The sequence below is a fragment of the Plecotus auritus genome, assembly GCF_963455305.1.
Source record: "Plecotus auritus genome assembly, chromosome: 4".
NCBI classification, from domain to species: Eukaryota; Metazoa; Chordata; class Mammalia; order Chiroptera; family Vespertilionidae; genus Plecotus; species Plecotus auritus.
The window spans coordinates 24,743,168-24,755,825 of NC_137775.1; the positions used below are offsets into that span (position 1 = coordinate 24,743,168).

The 12,658-nt window shown below is 45.5% G+C and overlaps 1 protein-coding gene across 3 annotated transcripts in view; it reads right to left on the bottom strand.

Moving 5' to 3' along the window:
- ALDH8A1 (aldehyde dehydrogenase 8 family member A1) overlaps positions 1-11,601 on the bottom strand; it is a 28,741-nt gene extending 17,140 nt beyond the window's left edge. Inside the window, exons 1-5 of one of the 3 annotated variants that reach the window (XM_080664580.1) lie at positions 11,382-11,555; positions 8,350-8,502; positions 6,617-6,764; positions 5,105-5,260; positions 3,442-3,591 (exon numbers count right to left, since the gene is read on the bottom strand). In XM_080664580.1, the coding sequence (XP_080520706.1) occupies positions 3,442-3,591; positions 5,105-5,260; positions 6,617-6,764; positions 8,350-8,502; positions 11,382-11,519 (745 nt within the window). In that variant the 5' untranslated portion in view covers positions 11,520-11,555. Of the gene's footprint in view, positions 1-3,441; positions 3,592-5,104; positions 5,261-6,616; positions 6,765-8,349; positions 8,503-10,187; positions 10,648-11,381 lie in introns of those variants that run through there. The other 2 variants (XM_080664581.1, XM_080664582.1) reach the window with 2 other exon arrangements.
- Positions 11,602-12,658: the final 1,057 nt, after the last annotated feature.

Sequence of the window (12,658 nt, forward strand, 5' to 3'; positions counted from 1 at the left end):
AGTCAGTTACCATTCTTGTTGTGTTTATGCAAACAATCAGGCCAAATTAAATACAATAGGTAAATTAGTCTTTAACTGGCTCTTTTGATAAACATAGAGGTAATTTTGAGGAGAAAAATTCTATTTCAATAGAGGTCATTAAAACTGAAATGTTTTCTTTCCCTTCCACTGGACCATTTGTTACAGTTTGTCTTTGCTAGGTCACAAGCCCACCTCCTTCTGGGCCCAGGCCTCATCGTCCTTGTGACAGATAGCAAGGATCTCTTGGCTCTGAGAGAAAACTCCGTCCCTCTTCAGCACGAAGCAGCTACAGAAGAAATTCAACATCCATTTTCCCTAAAAGAATTCAGAGCCAGGATCCTTGAGGTAATATATTAGGCAGTTAGACAGACATGAGGAGAGCAGGGACGATGAGCCAACTAGTGCTACAAGATGTAACTAAGTCTTTCCACCTCTACGTATGTGAGACAAGGGGCATAGGCAAAGAGGTACTCACCAAAGTCCCAGCCCCTAGAAAAGGCTGGTAGCCTATTTGTCCAAAAAACTTGACCCCTTTGCATTTGGGTGACCTACTTGCCTCTGGGTGGTAGCAGCCACAGCTATGCTTATTGAAAAAGCAAATAAGTTAACCCTAGGGCAGTAACTAATCCTAACTGCCCCACATGAGGTCGAGGTTTTACTCCAGAACACACTAGAGCACTGGATGTCAAACACTTGAGTCACCCAGTTTTAGGCTCTCTGGTAGACAAAAGAAAAATCAGTAACAATTTATACTGATAGCAGGTACGCATTTACAACAAGGTAAGGGTTCTCCACAGAAGCAAGAGGAAACTGGGCCACAGATGAAGCTGCCCAGGAGGCTGCCCTAAAACCAGTAGGGCCTCTATAGATTCTAGTGACTCTTCCAGATCCTGACCTACCCAATCTAGAAAAGCTAAAATCCATAACCAGTCTTTATTCAAGTTCTTACAGGCTTTACAGTCTACCCAGGAAGCAATCCAGAAGCACATCTGAGATGCTCTGCCTGTACCAACTTCTGATCCGGTTCATCCCTTCCACCCTGGTGACTATTTGGGTAAAGAAATTTGCCATCCAAGGACTGACTCCTACCTGGAAAGAACCACCTCCACGGCAGTCAAGGTCAACGGAATCCCAACGTGGCTTCATCACACCTGGCTTAAAACAGCCTAGGAAAAATTGAGAGTCCAGGACTCTTCGGACTCTCTAAAGATTACTCCTGGCCCTAATTCTCGGCCCTTATCTTATAAGCAGGCCCACTAACTTTATTAGGCAGAAAATTAAGATTATAGTCCTCAGGGCTAAATATAACTACAATGACTAAGAGTCAATGATTTGACTCATGTACATAAAACCAGTGGGGAATGAAGCATCCGTCTTATATAAATACTGCTGTTTGAAATTTTAGCCCTGCTATTTGGCTTCTGTAAATTCTTGCTTGCTAAGACTACTCCCACTTCAGAGAGGCCATTAAACCTTCCCCAGACAAGGTTATCAGTGCTGGTGCCAGGCCAGGCCTCTGGTTGAGGTCTCAAGGCCCCAGCACATACGGGCTCTTTAAGAACTTGCAAAAGGGGCCAGAAACACCCCATATTTGGGAGACAAAGAAGGTAAAAACATATAAATAGGGAAAATTCCTGCATGTTGGGGCCCAGAATTTGAGAGACATTCTCCTCTGGACCCACGCGTAATAAATGTAACTCCATCTCTCTAAGTATTGCTTTGTTCTTCTTCGGTTTTCTGTAACACCATCATTGGCAAGAGGAGGCCCTGCATCACCATCAAACATCGGGCATGTGGATATTTATCTGATATTTGGATGGGGGTGGGGGCATGAGAAGGTGGACTCTATTTTGTAAAGAAGGGGATTAGGACCTGATCCCTGTGTAAGAGAGTCAGGCACATTCACATCATACCCCCTCCAGAGGCCTAGGGCATCCACAGACGTGATCCCAAAGACCTAGGCTGGGAGGCCTCATGCCTCGGTAGGATACAAGGGGAACGGGCAGCTGAACAAGGTCCTAGGCCCAGTGCTCTTCCCTAAACAGGCATGGTTTAGCCTGCCCTCTAAATCTTAAAGAACTGACTCAACTTTCCTGGGAGCAATGTGTACGTTTTTGCTTCGACAGAAAAGACATCTAGAAAAGAGAGATGGGCTCTTTCCAAACATGCACTCAGTGGACACAGGTGTGCCCAGTAGTACCTCCTCTGTTGGAAGCTGCCCATTGCCTTCACTAGCAGAAAGGGGTGGACAAGGAGTCCGGAAGGCTGGCCAAGGGTCAGAGCCATATACCCACTGTCTCATGGAGACAAAGGGAGCTGAAGCAACTCCACCTTTTAATCTTATATAAATCCTTGCTGATGGGCTATCATCGAGCTATTACTGGAATTGCCTGCCTAAGGGCTATGGGTGTATCCCAAAACCTGAATAAAAGGGATCGCAAGGTCAGAGCAAGGCGGAGTCCTCTCTTGGGCTTCCGCCTGGCCCCCAATTCCCAAATTAGTATTTTCTTGTCTTGTCTCTTTCATTTGTGTGCGGCCTCCTCCAGAACCTGAACCCTGAACCTGAACCCTGAACCACGTGGGTCATGGGGGGGACGCTTGCACTCCTTCTTGAAGGAAGCATGCACAGCAGAGACCAAGAGAGCCAGAAAGACAACCCCCTCCCTGCCACTCACCCATCATTCCTACCCAGGCCATGGAAACACGAGCTGAGGGACCTGACAGCGAGCGGCCTTCTCATGGGGTGCAAGACAGGCTCTCCTGAGTGCTACCTTCCAACCCTGGTGCAGTGCCAGGCTGAACACCCCAAAACTGAACCAGAAACCCACCCTGAGTGTGGTCATTGCAATATTAGCAAAAAGAGGACACGAAGCCAGGTTCTATCAGCACCTGAGTAGTGATTCCAAATGCAGGGGAAACAGAGGGATGTATTTCAAATCTCTTGAAAATGGGCTGTTTCTAGCAGGTATTCTATAGCTATATAAACCAGAGAAGTACCAGTAGTACTCTTATTTTCATCAAGATTAACTCGTGGTTCCAACATCAGATTTAAGTTGACTTATCAAGGACAGCCCCTAGAGCAGGCTGGTATCTGGCTCGTTGGGGCTCTTTAAGCCTGTCCTTGTCTTCCTATCGTGTGTCCTTTGCTGCCAGCTGAGCCTCCAGGGAGGAACTGTCCTGCAGTGGCATGTTCTAGGGTTGAATAGAGGAAGCCCTGTGAGCAAGCCCCACGGATGAAGGGAATTTCTCAGAAAAGGAACAGGGAGACAAAAACCAAAGATGTCAGTGGAATCTGATTTGCTGTTTAGTAGGTTTCTATCCAAAATAACTTTTCAAATGTCAGTGACCCTAAGGGGGCTAAAGCCTACACAATGTGCAGCCCCCAAGCAAATCCTCCCTCAAACTCTAACACCTAATTACCTGCTTTCTCCAGGAGTTTGCACATCATCCACGCAGTCACTGAAGTCAGCTCGCTGGGCTTGGCGATCACAGTGTTGCCCGTAGCAATCGCCGGAGCAATCTTCCAGGTCAGCAAGTAGAGTGGCAAGTTCCAGGGACTGATCAGACCAGCTAACCGAGAGCAGAAGCAGTGCCAAAATGACATGCCCCTCGGAGCAGACCAGCCCTACAGGGTTCTCCTTCACGCTGCATGGAACCTAAGCTCCTAAAACCCCCAACTTAGCTTATCTGTAGCCAACTTCAGGGAAAGCATTCTAAAATGTATTACCAACAACTGTGCCTTGTAAAACTATAAATCAATACAGTTCAGTCTTTTCTTGAGAACTCAATAATTATATTAATGAGCAACAGTTGTATAAATTTGGGGGCTAAACAGTTCCATAATGTGATGAGTTTTGAGATTTATGATCATCTTTACATGTGTCTAAATCTCTCCCTCCTCATCATTAAACTGTCCAGCTACCATTTCTTCAGAGTTTATTGGATGGAGACATAAAATTCAAGCTTTTTAGAATTATGTATAAAATAAGAGCCAATAGGTTCTGAGGCTGTGAAATCCATCTTAGATGGGCCAGAGGATTTTTGCATTAAAAAAGTTTCTCTAAGTTCTCACCTGTATCCTGATCAGATGGGTTTTCTCTTTAAGTAACAGAACCAACAACTAAAATGTATCTTCATGTGATAGTATGAAACTGCCCAGCCTCCCAACCATGAAACAAGCAAAAATAAAAACGAAGTCACTTAATTTATAATCTGTTTTCAAGTCTGTGCTATAAAAGTATATAAACATAGTTTATGTTATTACATTTCCCATTAAAAACTCTTTGCTTTAGGAGATAATATTTTTGCAGCATAATGTATTAGCATACTTCTTAGGAGGATGTCTGAATTTTTCATAATGCCTTGAAAATACCATTTCCAAAGGTTTAAAATAATCAAATTGGTAAGATGTCCCATTTTCTTTCCTTTTAACATATTCTTTTATCCTGTCATAAAACATAACTGGTAAAATATGAACAGTGGGGGTTTTCTGAGAGGAAATAGTGACATCTAGTGGAAATTTTCAGTCATTGCAGATATTTAGAGGTCTTCAAAAGGCAGGAAGCAAAGAAATGAATGAGGAAAGTAGATAATTCAGCCAAAGCTTATTTACCATGTACCTGGCACTGTTCTGACTGTTCTACACTTACTAATTTATTTAATTCATATAAAATATATAAAGACAAAAATCAAACTATTCTTTCAGTTTTTCAGATAAGAATAGTGCAGCACACAAATGTTATGTAACTTGCCTCACACACATCCAGAAGCCGTGCTCCTAATCTACTTCCTGGAAATAGACTTTTTTTTGTTACAAGAGGGAAAAAGATCCTCCTTCGTGAATTTCCTTTCAGCATCGTTCTTTTACCTGTGATTTCCCAAGAACAATCTGCCAGGAATAAGTAGAGAATTTCACACAAAGAAAATAAATGAGAAATCGATTTTTAAGGCCAAAATTGTATTTTAGTCACAGTAGAAGAAGTCTTTCCTTTGCCTTAATCTGTCCCTTTAGATCAATTCTACAGAACTGACTGAGCTGCTCTCTGTGCAATCACGGCCCAGGCTTTCCTGGAACGGCACCTACCGATCCCCACCGGGGCCCGCACGGTGTAGTGCAGACAGCCCATGTGGTCCATCTGGGTGCACTCGGACGTGTGGTGCAGGATGGAGGAGGCAAAGAACCGGAAGTTCTGTACAGACCGGGGAATGTCCATGGTTCTTGCCAGGGTTATGGTTTTCCCTGTGAAAAAGTCAACAACAGAAAGCACAGTTGGTGTGTTTCACCATGGACAGTGGAGACAGTATCACACACATACCCCGCTCACCTTGCAGGTGCCTCCGTTCCTCCTAGCCTGGGACAGACATTCGCTGACTATACAAAGCGTTGGTCATGGTTTAATAAAACCGTGAAATAATGAGATATGAGGTTATAGGGTGAGGTGGGGGGAGGCAAATTGAGTCAAATGATCTTTGCTTTGTGGACTGCACAATTCAGAGCTGTCATCATAAATCTGCCAGATGCTAACACTTCACCCACACCAACTCCTTCAAAATCGCAAGCTTTGTACATGTCACAAAGAGGGAGTTGGAATCGTGGGTGTAAAGATAGCTGCTATTTGCACATCACAAAAACCACTTTGATAAACACGTGATGTATATTAAATGTCCCCCCGACACAGGGAGGGGTCATTAAGATGGGCACGTGGCAGAACTACGGAAGGAAACCCCTGGCGCTGCAGCTGTGTGGCACTTGATCGCCCATCACGTGCCCCACGCGCATCCTAGCTCCTGGTTGAACAAACCAGAAACCTAAGCTTGCCTGGAGTGTTCCTTAGTTGCCCTTAGAGATGCGGGGACGCTGCGGGTCCAGGAGCTCCAGCAGGAACCATTTTCTTCCTAAGGACTTGGAGTCAGGCTGCTGCCTAACCGCAGGCTGGTTTACAGCACGCACATCGTTTTAAGCAATTGTCTTTCCTAATAGATATTACTGCAAAGACCTACAGGCATTTACTACTCCATGACCCTGACTTCTGGGAAGCAGGTAAAAAATTGTGACAATTGTGTGGGACGTAGAACAGTGGTGTCTCAGATCGCTTTCTAAGTAACTTGACTGTGAACTGCTCTTCAGATTACCTTTGCTTTCTAATTCGCCTCTTAGAATTGATGGAAGATCACGTGATCAACCCTAGTTCTTCCTCCCTCCCCAGCTCCATGCCCTTTGACATGCATGTTTGCAGTTCCTTCCAGCAAACAGAGTGTATTTATTTCCCTGCCCCTTGAACTTGGGTTCAGCGGGGACTTGCTTTGGCCATGAGAATGAGGCGCCTCCGCCCTCAGAGGCCTTGGGTGGTTTTGCTTCCCCCTCTTCCTCCGCCAGGAGAAGCCTGGGTGCCTGCGGCCTGGTGGTCCCAGGAGGGGGAACACGAAGGGAGTGCCCAGTTCCAGCGATTACAGTTGAGGAAGAATCGTTGTCCAGCCTCTGAGTAACGGGTTGCACTTTCCATAAAGCATTTAGTAAGCGACAGGTGCACTCAACCCCCGGCTCTCGTAGACAGAAGGCCGGCAGAGACAGCCCTGCGGATGCGCCCGCGCTCACCTTGGTCCTTGGATTCGGCCTGAGCCAGCTCCTCCAGGGACTGTTCCAGAAGGTCCGCCAGGCGGTGCAGCACCTGCGAGCGCTCCTGCGGGCTCCTGGCCGACCAGCCGGGGAAGGCGGCTCTGGCAGCCTCCACCGCAGCCTCTACCTTTGAGGAGCAAACGGAAGAGGGTTGTCTTACCCCTTACGACTGTTGCTGCTCGCAGGGATCGCAGGAATCCAGAATCCATACAAGCCAAGATTATTTCCTGCCTAATTCCGCATATTCCCAGCACTGATTTACCCACAAGGTGTTGCTGATGTGACCAGCAAAGCAGGGGCACCACAAAAACAAAGAAAAAAATGCTCCATTTCGAGCACGGTATCCAGAATGTGGCAATCAGATAATTAGAAAGAAGCAATTTTAATTTTAACAGATGCACATTTTCAGTCATTTCAAAATATAGACTTTTAAAATATCATATGAGAGGGGAAACTTAGTTGAGATCCATAGAATCTCTAAACTCTTAATCCAGCTCAGACATATATGATAATTTTGTTTGAAATCACTGTCATCCCATTTGGAATGACCAGTCATTTTGGTCATTTATTGACTAACTAGAGGCCCCGTGCACAAAAATTCGTGCACTGGTTGGGGGGTCCCTCAGCCTGGCCTGCCCCCTTCTCACAGTCCAGAAGCCCTCAGGGGATGTCCTACTGATGGCTTAGGCCTGCTCCCCACCGCCGATCAAGGGAAGGCGACGCCCCCATCACGCCTCTGCTGCTGCCTGGGGCTCGGCCCTCGCAGCCACTGCGGTTTGCCTGAGCCTCGGCCCAGCCCTCATTGCCTGAGCCTCGGCCCAGCCCTCATTGCCTGAGCCTTGGGCCCTGGGCAGCGGCAGCCACCATCCGCAACTTGCCTGGGCCTCAGGCTGGCCCTGGGCAGCGGTAGCCGCCATCCGCAACTTGCCTGGGCCTCAGGTTGCCACTGTGGCTTTGTCCAGAAGGACACAGCATCAAGTCCCCGCCCACCCGCATGCACCTGCCGCACATGCAGCCTCCTGCTGATTGGTCGTTACGGCATGATGGCGTGATGACCATTAGCATATTAGCTCTTTATTATATAGGATTTTTATATATAAGGAAATCTGCTAAGTGATATTACACAAATTATTTCATTTAACCCCTTTTAAAATTCTGTAACATGAGTATTGCTTTGCCCATTTAGATGAAAAACACTGAAACACAGAGAGCTCAAGGAACTTGCCATAGGTCACACAGCCAATAATTGGCAGTCAGGATTCAAACCCAGATCTTTGTGGCTGCCAAGACCACGAGCCGGCCTGCTATGCATAACAACCACCCGTGCTCCTTGCTCCCTGTCTATCTCTGCCCAGTGCAAGAGGCCTCTTTTGGAGAGAAGGGTATCTGTAATTGAACAGAGAGCTTGGGGACCCAGTTTTAGAGCTAAATCCAAAAGGAAATAGTGTATGGGAAAGTATGTGCAAGGCAGAATAAATTTTCAGACCACCTGCTGCCTTTCTCCTCTCTTAGGCGATGTCTAAGAAAATTCATAGATTGTGTTGCCCTCTCCTCTCTCACGTGCATGACGAACATTTATAATCATCGCCTTCCCCGCCATTGGGCCCACAGGCTCAGCCCCAGAATTCTCTTCACAGGCTTCCCGATGCCACAGCTTATTTCTTGTATCATGTGACCTAACAATTCCACCACCGGCACTTAGGCCCTCTTACCGAAAGCCTGATCTCACTTCTCTCCTGTTTTCTCTGTGCGAACGAAGTCACTTTCAGATGAGCTGAGGTAAGGTAAAAAATGATTCTCGCCTTAATTAGAAATGTCTGGAAAGATGATGGTTTCACCTCAAAAACTGAGTCTCTAATATGGACCTGCAGACAGGATGAAGGAAGACATGTGGGCCTTAGGGATCTCCACCACAGATGCAGGCTCATGGACACCCTGTTGCCAAGGCAACAAGAGGAGAGTTCATTTCTACAGTAATGTAAAATTCTAATCTTCCTATAGTTGTCAATATAAAACTCTAATCTTTTTGAGAAGCAGAAAACTCAATTTCAGTAATGTCTTCTAAATTGTTTAATGCCACATGTCCTGTGTCCATTTACTACAGAATGCATATTCATCTACTATATACAATATTAGCAAAAGCTAATACTTAGAAAGCTTTAACAGATGCCAGACACTAAGGGTTTTACATAAGTTAGTCTGTTTAATTCTCAGAACACCACTGTGAAGTAGACATGATTTTCCCCATTCATAGATAAGGAGACGGAGGCAAAAGGAGGTTCAACTCAAGCTCAAGACCATAGGTACTAAGTGGTGCAGCTCATCTTCCAAGCCAGGCTGTCAGGCTCCAGTCTGTGCTTCTGTCTGCAATGCTATAAGGCAGAGAGAGAGAGACCACTGTCTGAGCCCAAGCAGCAGAGATGAGCGTTAGCATACTGTGCTCTGTAAAATAAGGATGATGACAGAGTCCCATTTGTAGGTTATGACTCCTATTGGGGACAATTTATACTCAGGGGCTTGGTGGATGCAAAGTATATCTCAAAAACTGAATAAATGGGAACCACTGTGAGCAGCACCAGCTGCACTTTCTGTGAGTGACTTTTGGAGACGTTGGGCATGTCGTTTGCATGGTGACCATATAGTTCAAACCAGCGGGGGGAAAAGGATTTATGGGATCAAATAGAATATTTGCATGGTAGATTGCTAGGAACTCCGAAATATTTAATCCTCTACTAGTGGGTGTAGCCATAACTTGAAAATGCATGAGCATTAGCTGCAAAAAATATTTCAACTGAATTTATCATATTTTTTTATTTTTAACTTCCCTTTGGAAAACACGCTAAGATGAGGAGGATTGGAGAAAACAAGGATGAATTTCCCACATCTATCCAAGGTCATTAGAAGCAAACAAAAGTGTGGGTACAGTTTAACCAATATTAGCCAATATTTTCAAACTTTAACCCACAAGATAAGGTTCTTTTTAATGCAAGACAGATTTAAAATATATTAACAATAGAAAAATAATAGTTCTTCCAAAAACCTTGCATATAATACTATATATTAAGGTTACAGTTACCTTTAAATAATCTAGTTCTCTGTACTTTAAAAAATAAAGTTTTTGGGGATAAATGGTGATGGAAATAAATAAAATAAAAATAAATAATTTAGAGTCCATTAGGCATTAGATGAGTATACATACATCAGCCACATTTATCACCCCAGATATATTTACATTCTCAGTGCAATAACTGATGAAATATACTTCAAATGTTTTATAAAATTCTTCCAATAAAATTAATTCTACATCACTAAAAATTTTAATGTGTGTAACACGAAGCTGGATGCTGTTAAATTTAACTCTAAAAAGATGGAAATTTGATTTTTAATTTCCCCATTGAAATGGTCAGTTTTATTTCACTAGATATTTTGAAGAAGTAAGTATTAGAGGATAATCCCATCTAATAAAAGGCTAATATGCAAATAGACAGAACGGCACAGCACCCAGAACAACCAAGCAACCGAACAACCGGTCGCTATGACGTGCGCTGACCATCAGGGGGCATGTGCGGAACATGGTGGGCATTGGCTGCTGCAGGATGGTGGAGCAGGTGAGCGGCGGTGCCAGACCATGGTGGGGTGCCGGTCGCTGTCATCAGGGCAAGCCTCTGGTGGTTACTGAAAATTCTTTGCTCCTGCGTGTCACGGTCCCACGCGGTGCTCGCACCTGCTGGTGGCGCCAGCCCCGCTCGCACCCACGGCCGGTGCCAGAGATGCCACTCGCACCCACTGCCAGTGCCAGCCCTGCTCACACCCACGGCCGGCGCCGGAGCCGCCACTTGCACCCGCTGCTGGTGCCTGGCTCTGGTCTCAATCACTCGGCGCCATCAGTGGGTGCGAGTGGCAGCTGCCGGCCCTGAAAACCCCTGAGGGCTTCTCCACCTCCCCCTGTTCATGAGGGGCGATCAGGACAGCAGCCACCACTCTCACGCGCTGATGGCGCCAGCCCCGCTTGCACTCACTGCTGGCGCAGGCCCCATTTGCTCCATGCCATCAGTGGGAGTGAGCAGGGCTGGCACCATCAGGGCGTGGGAGCTGTGGTGGCAGGAGCGGGGCTGCTGGCAGACAGGGGACCAGGGGCCGCGGTGGGAGGGGCTGGGCGGGGGCGCAGAGGATGGGCCGAGACCCGCCCCCATGCCTACCGCAGCCTCGCGGCCCACAGTTCCTTTCAAGGTGCATGAATTCGTGCACTGGGCCCCTGGTCTAAAATAAATGCCTGGGTTTTCTAATTTTGTGTTTTAGTAAAGTAACACATTCTTTTAGAAAGCCATGGATATACTGGCAAGTTTAAGCAACACTTGGTAGAGAAAGGGAGCACATAATGCTGACAATTCTTTCGAACAATACTTTTTACTAGGCCCCTATTAAGGAATGCCTGAGACTTGTGTCTGTGTCTTAGGTGGCCTAGATTAATGATTTGCTTCTAACATATAATTAACCTGAGATTTGCTCCATGTACCATACATGTCCAGTTACAAAGTAAATCTTTCTAGAACTAAAATCTGTCTTCTGTCAAAGTTTAACCTTTTCCCAACCCCCACATCCTCCCCGTTGCTTCTAGAAAATTAGTTATACACAATTCACTGACATATTAAGACCATTTCAGTCTTTTGCTTCTAGAAATGAATTTACACATAATTCACCGACCTATTCAGACCATTTCAGTCTCCTAAGTGAACACACTCACCTCTTCTTTTCCACTGTTTGGTACTCTGCAGTACACCTCCCCTGTAGATGGATCGTAAGAATCTATATAGGAGTTACAAGGTAAAAATTTTCCACCTATGAAGTTTTCCAGCATCAGAAGTGTCTTTGTTCCAGCCATAGTGAGAAAAGTCCTGCCTTTCCCCTTGACAGTTGTTTAGCCAGGTTATCCCACCGCTTTCCCCCACTGCTGAGTTAGTCTCCTCCTCCTGTCCAGCCAGGTCTTCATCTGCCAATCAGTGAAAGGGGAGGTGACCTGCCACTCTCAGACAGTATTCCAGTCTCCAGATGCTGAGTGAAGAGAGTTGTCAAATACTTCACAGACTTCCAGTACATTGTGAGAAGTGGATAACAGTGTTAAACTAATATCAGCTTATGTGTTCATGGTCCTTTAAAATTCTCAAAAGGCGTCTGTGTGTATCACATAGTATTGGGCTCACGCTATAAGCTATACATGGCTCAAACGTTGACGGAGTGCCAGGCCCTGAAGCAAGTCCTTCACAAGAATTTACTCATTTATTCCACACAGCAACCTTCTATAAAGTGAATGTCATTACCTCCCCAACTTTGTAGAAGAAACTGAGCTTCAGAAAGGTTAATGTGTCCAAGACTGAATACAAAGTTGGTAAAGAATGAACTTTAATCTTTGTCACTAAACCATGTGCTTGTTTCCTCACTGCATCTCTGCCCTCACCCTGCAGAGGTGGACTGAGAGCAGGCAGACATCTCTGGTAAGGGTGGGGGTAGGGCAGTAGGGGGCAGGAGGCATGGAGGGACTGAGAAAAAAAGAGAAAAAAAGAAAGAACTCATGGACATGAACAACAGTGAGGTAATTGTGGGGGTGGGGTGGAAGAGGGCTAAGGGGATAAATGGTGAGAGAAAAATAAAATAAATAATAAACAAATAAAAAAGAATACCTATCAAAAAAAAAAAAAAGGACAGATTCTCTTTTCAATTGCTCATCGGCTGGCTTCTGTACCCTGGATGCCTTCTCTCTACACTCCCTCTCCATCCTGACACCAGGGCTGCAGAGGCAGTGCCCATATTCCGGGTGGCCATAGAGATGAAGATACAAACCAAAACTCTGTCTGAGATATAACATATAACATACAAAAAATTCCTGTTCGATGCTTCTTTGTCTTTTTATCTATTTTTGTTCATCAGTTTATGATGTTCATTATATTCCACAAGAGTGAGATCATGTGATGTTTATCTTTCTCTGACTGGCTTATTTCACTTAGCATAATGCTCTCCAGTTCC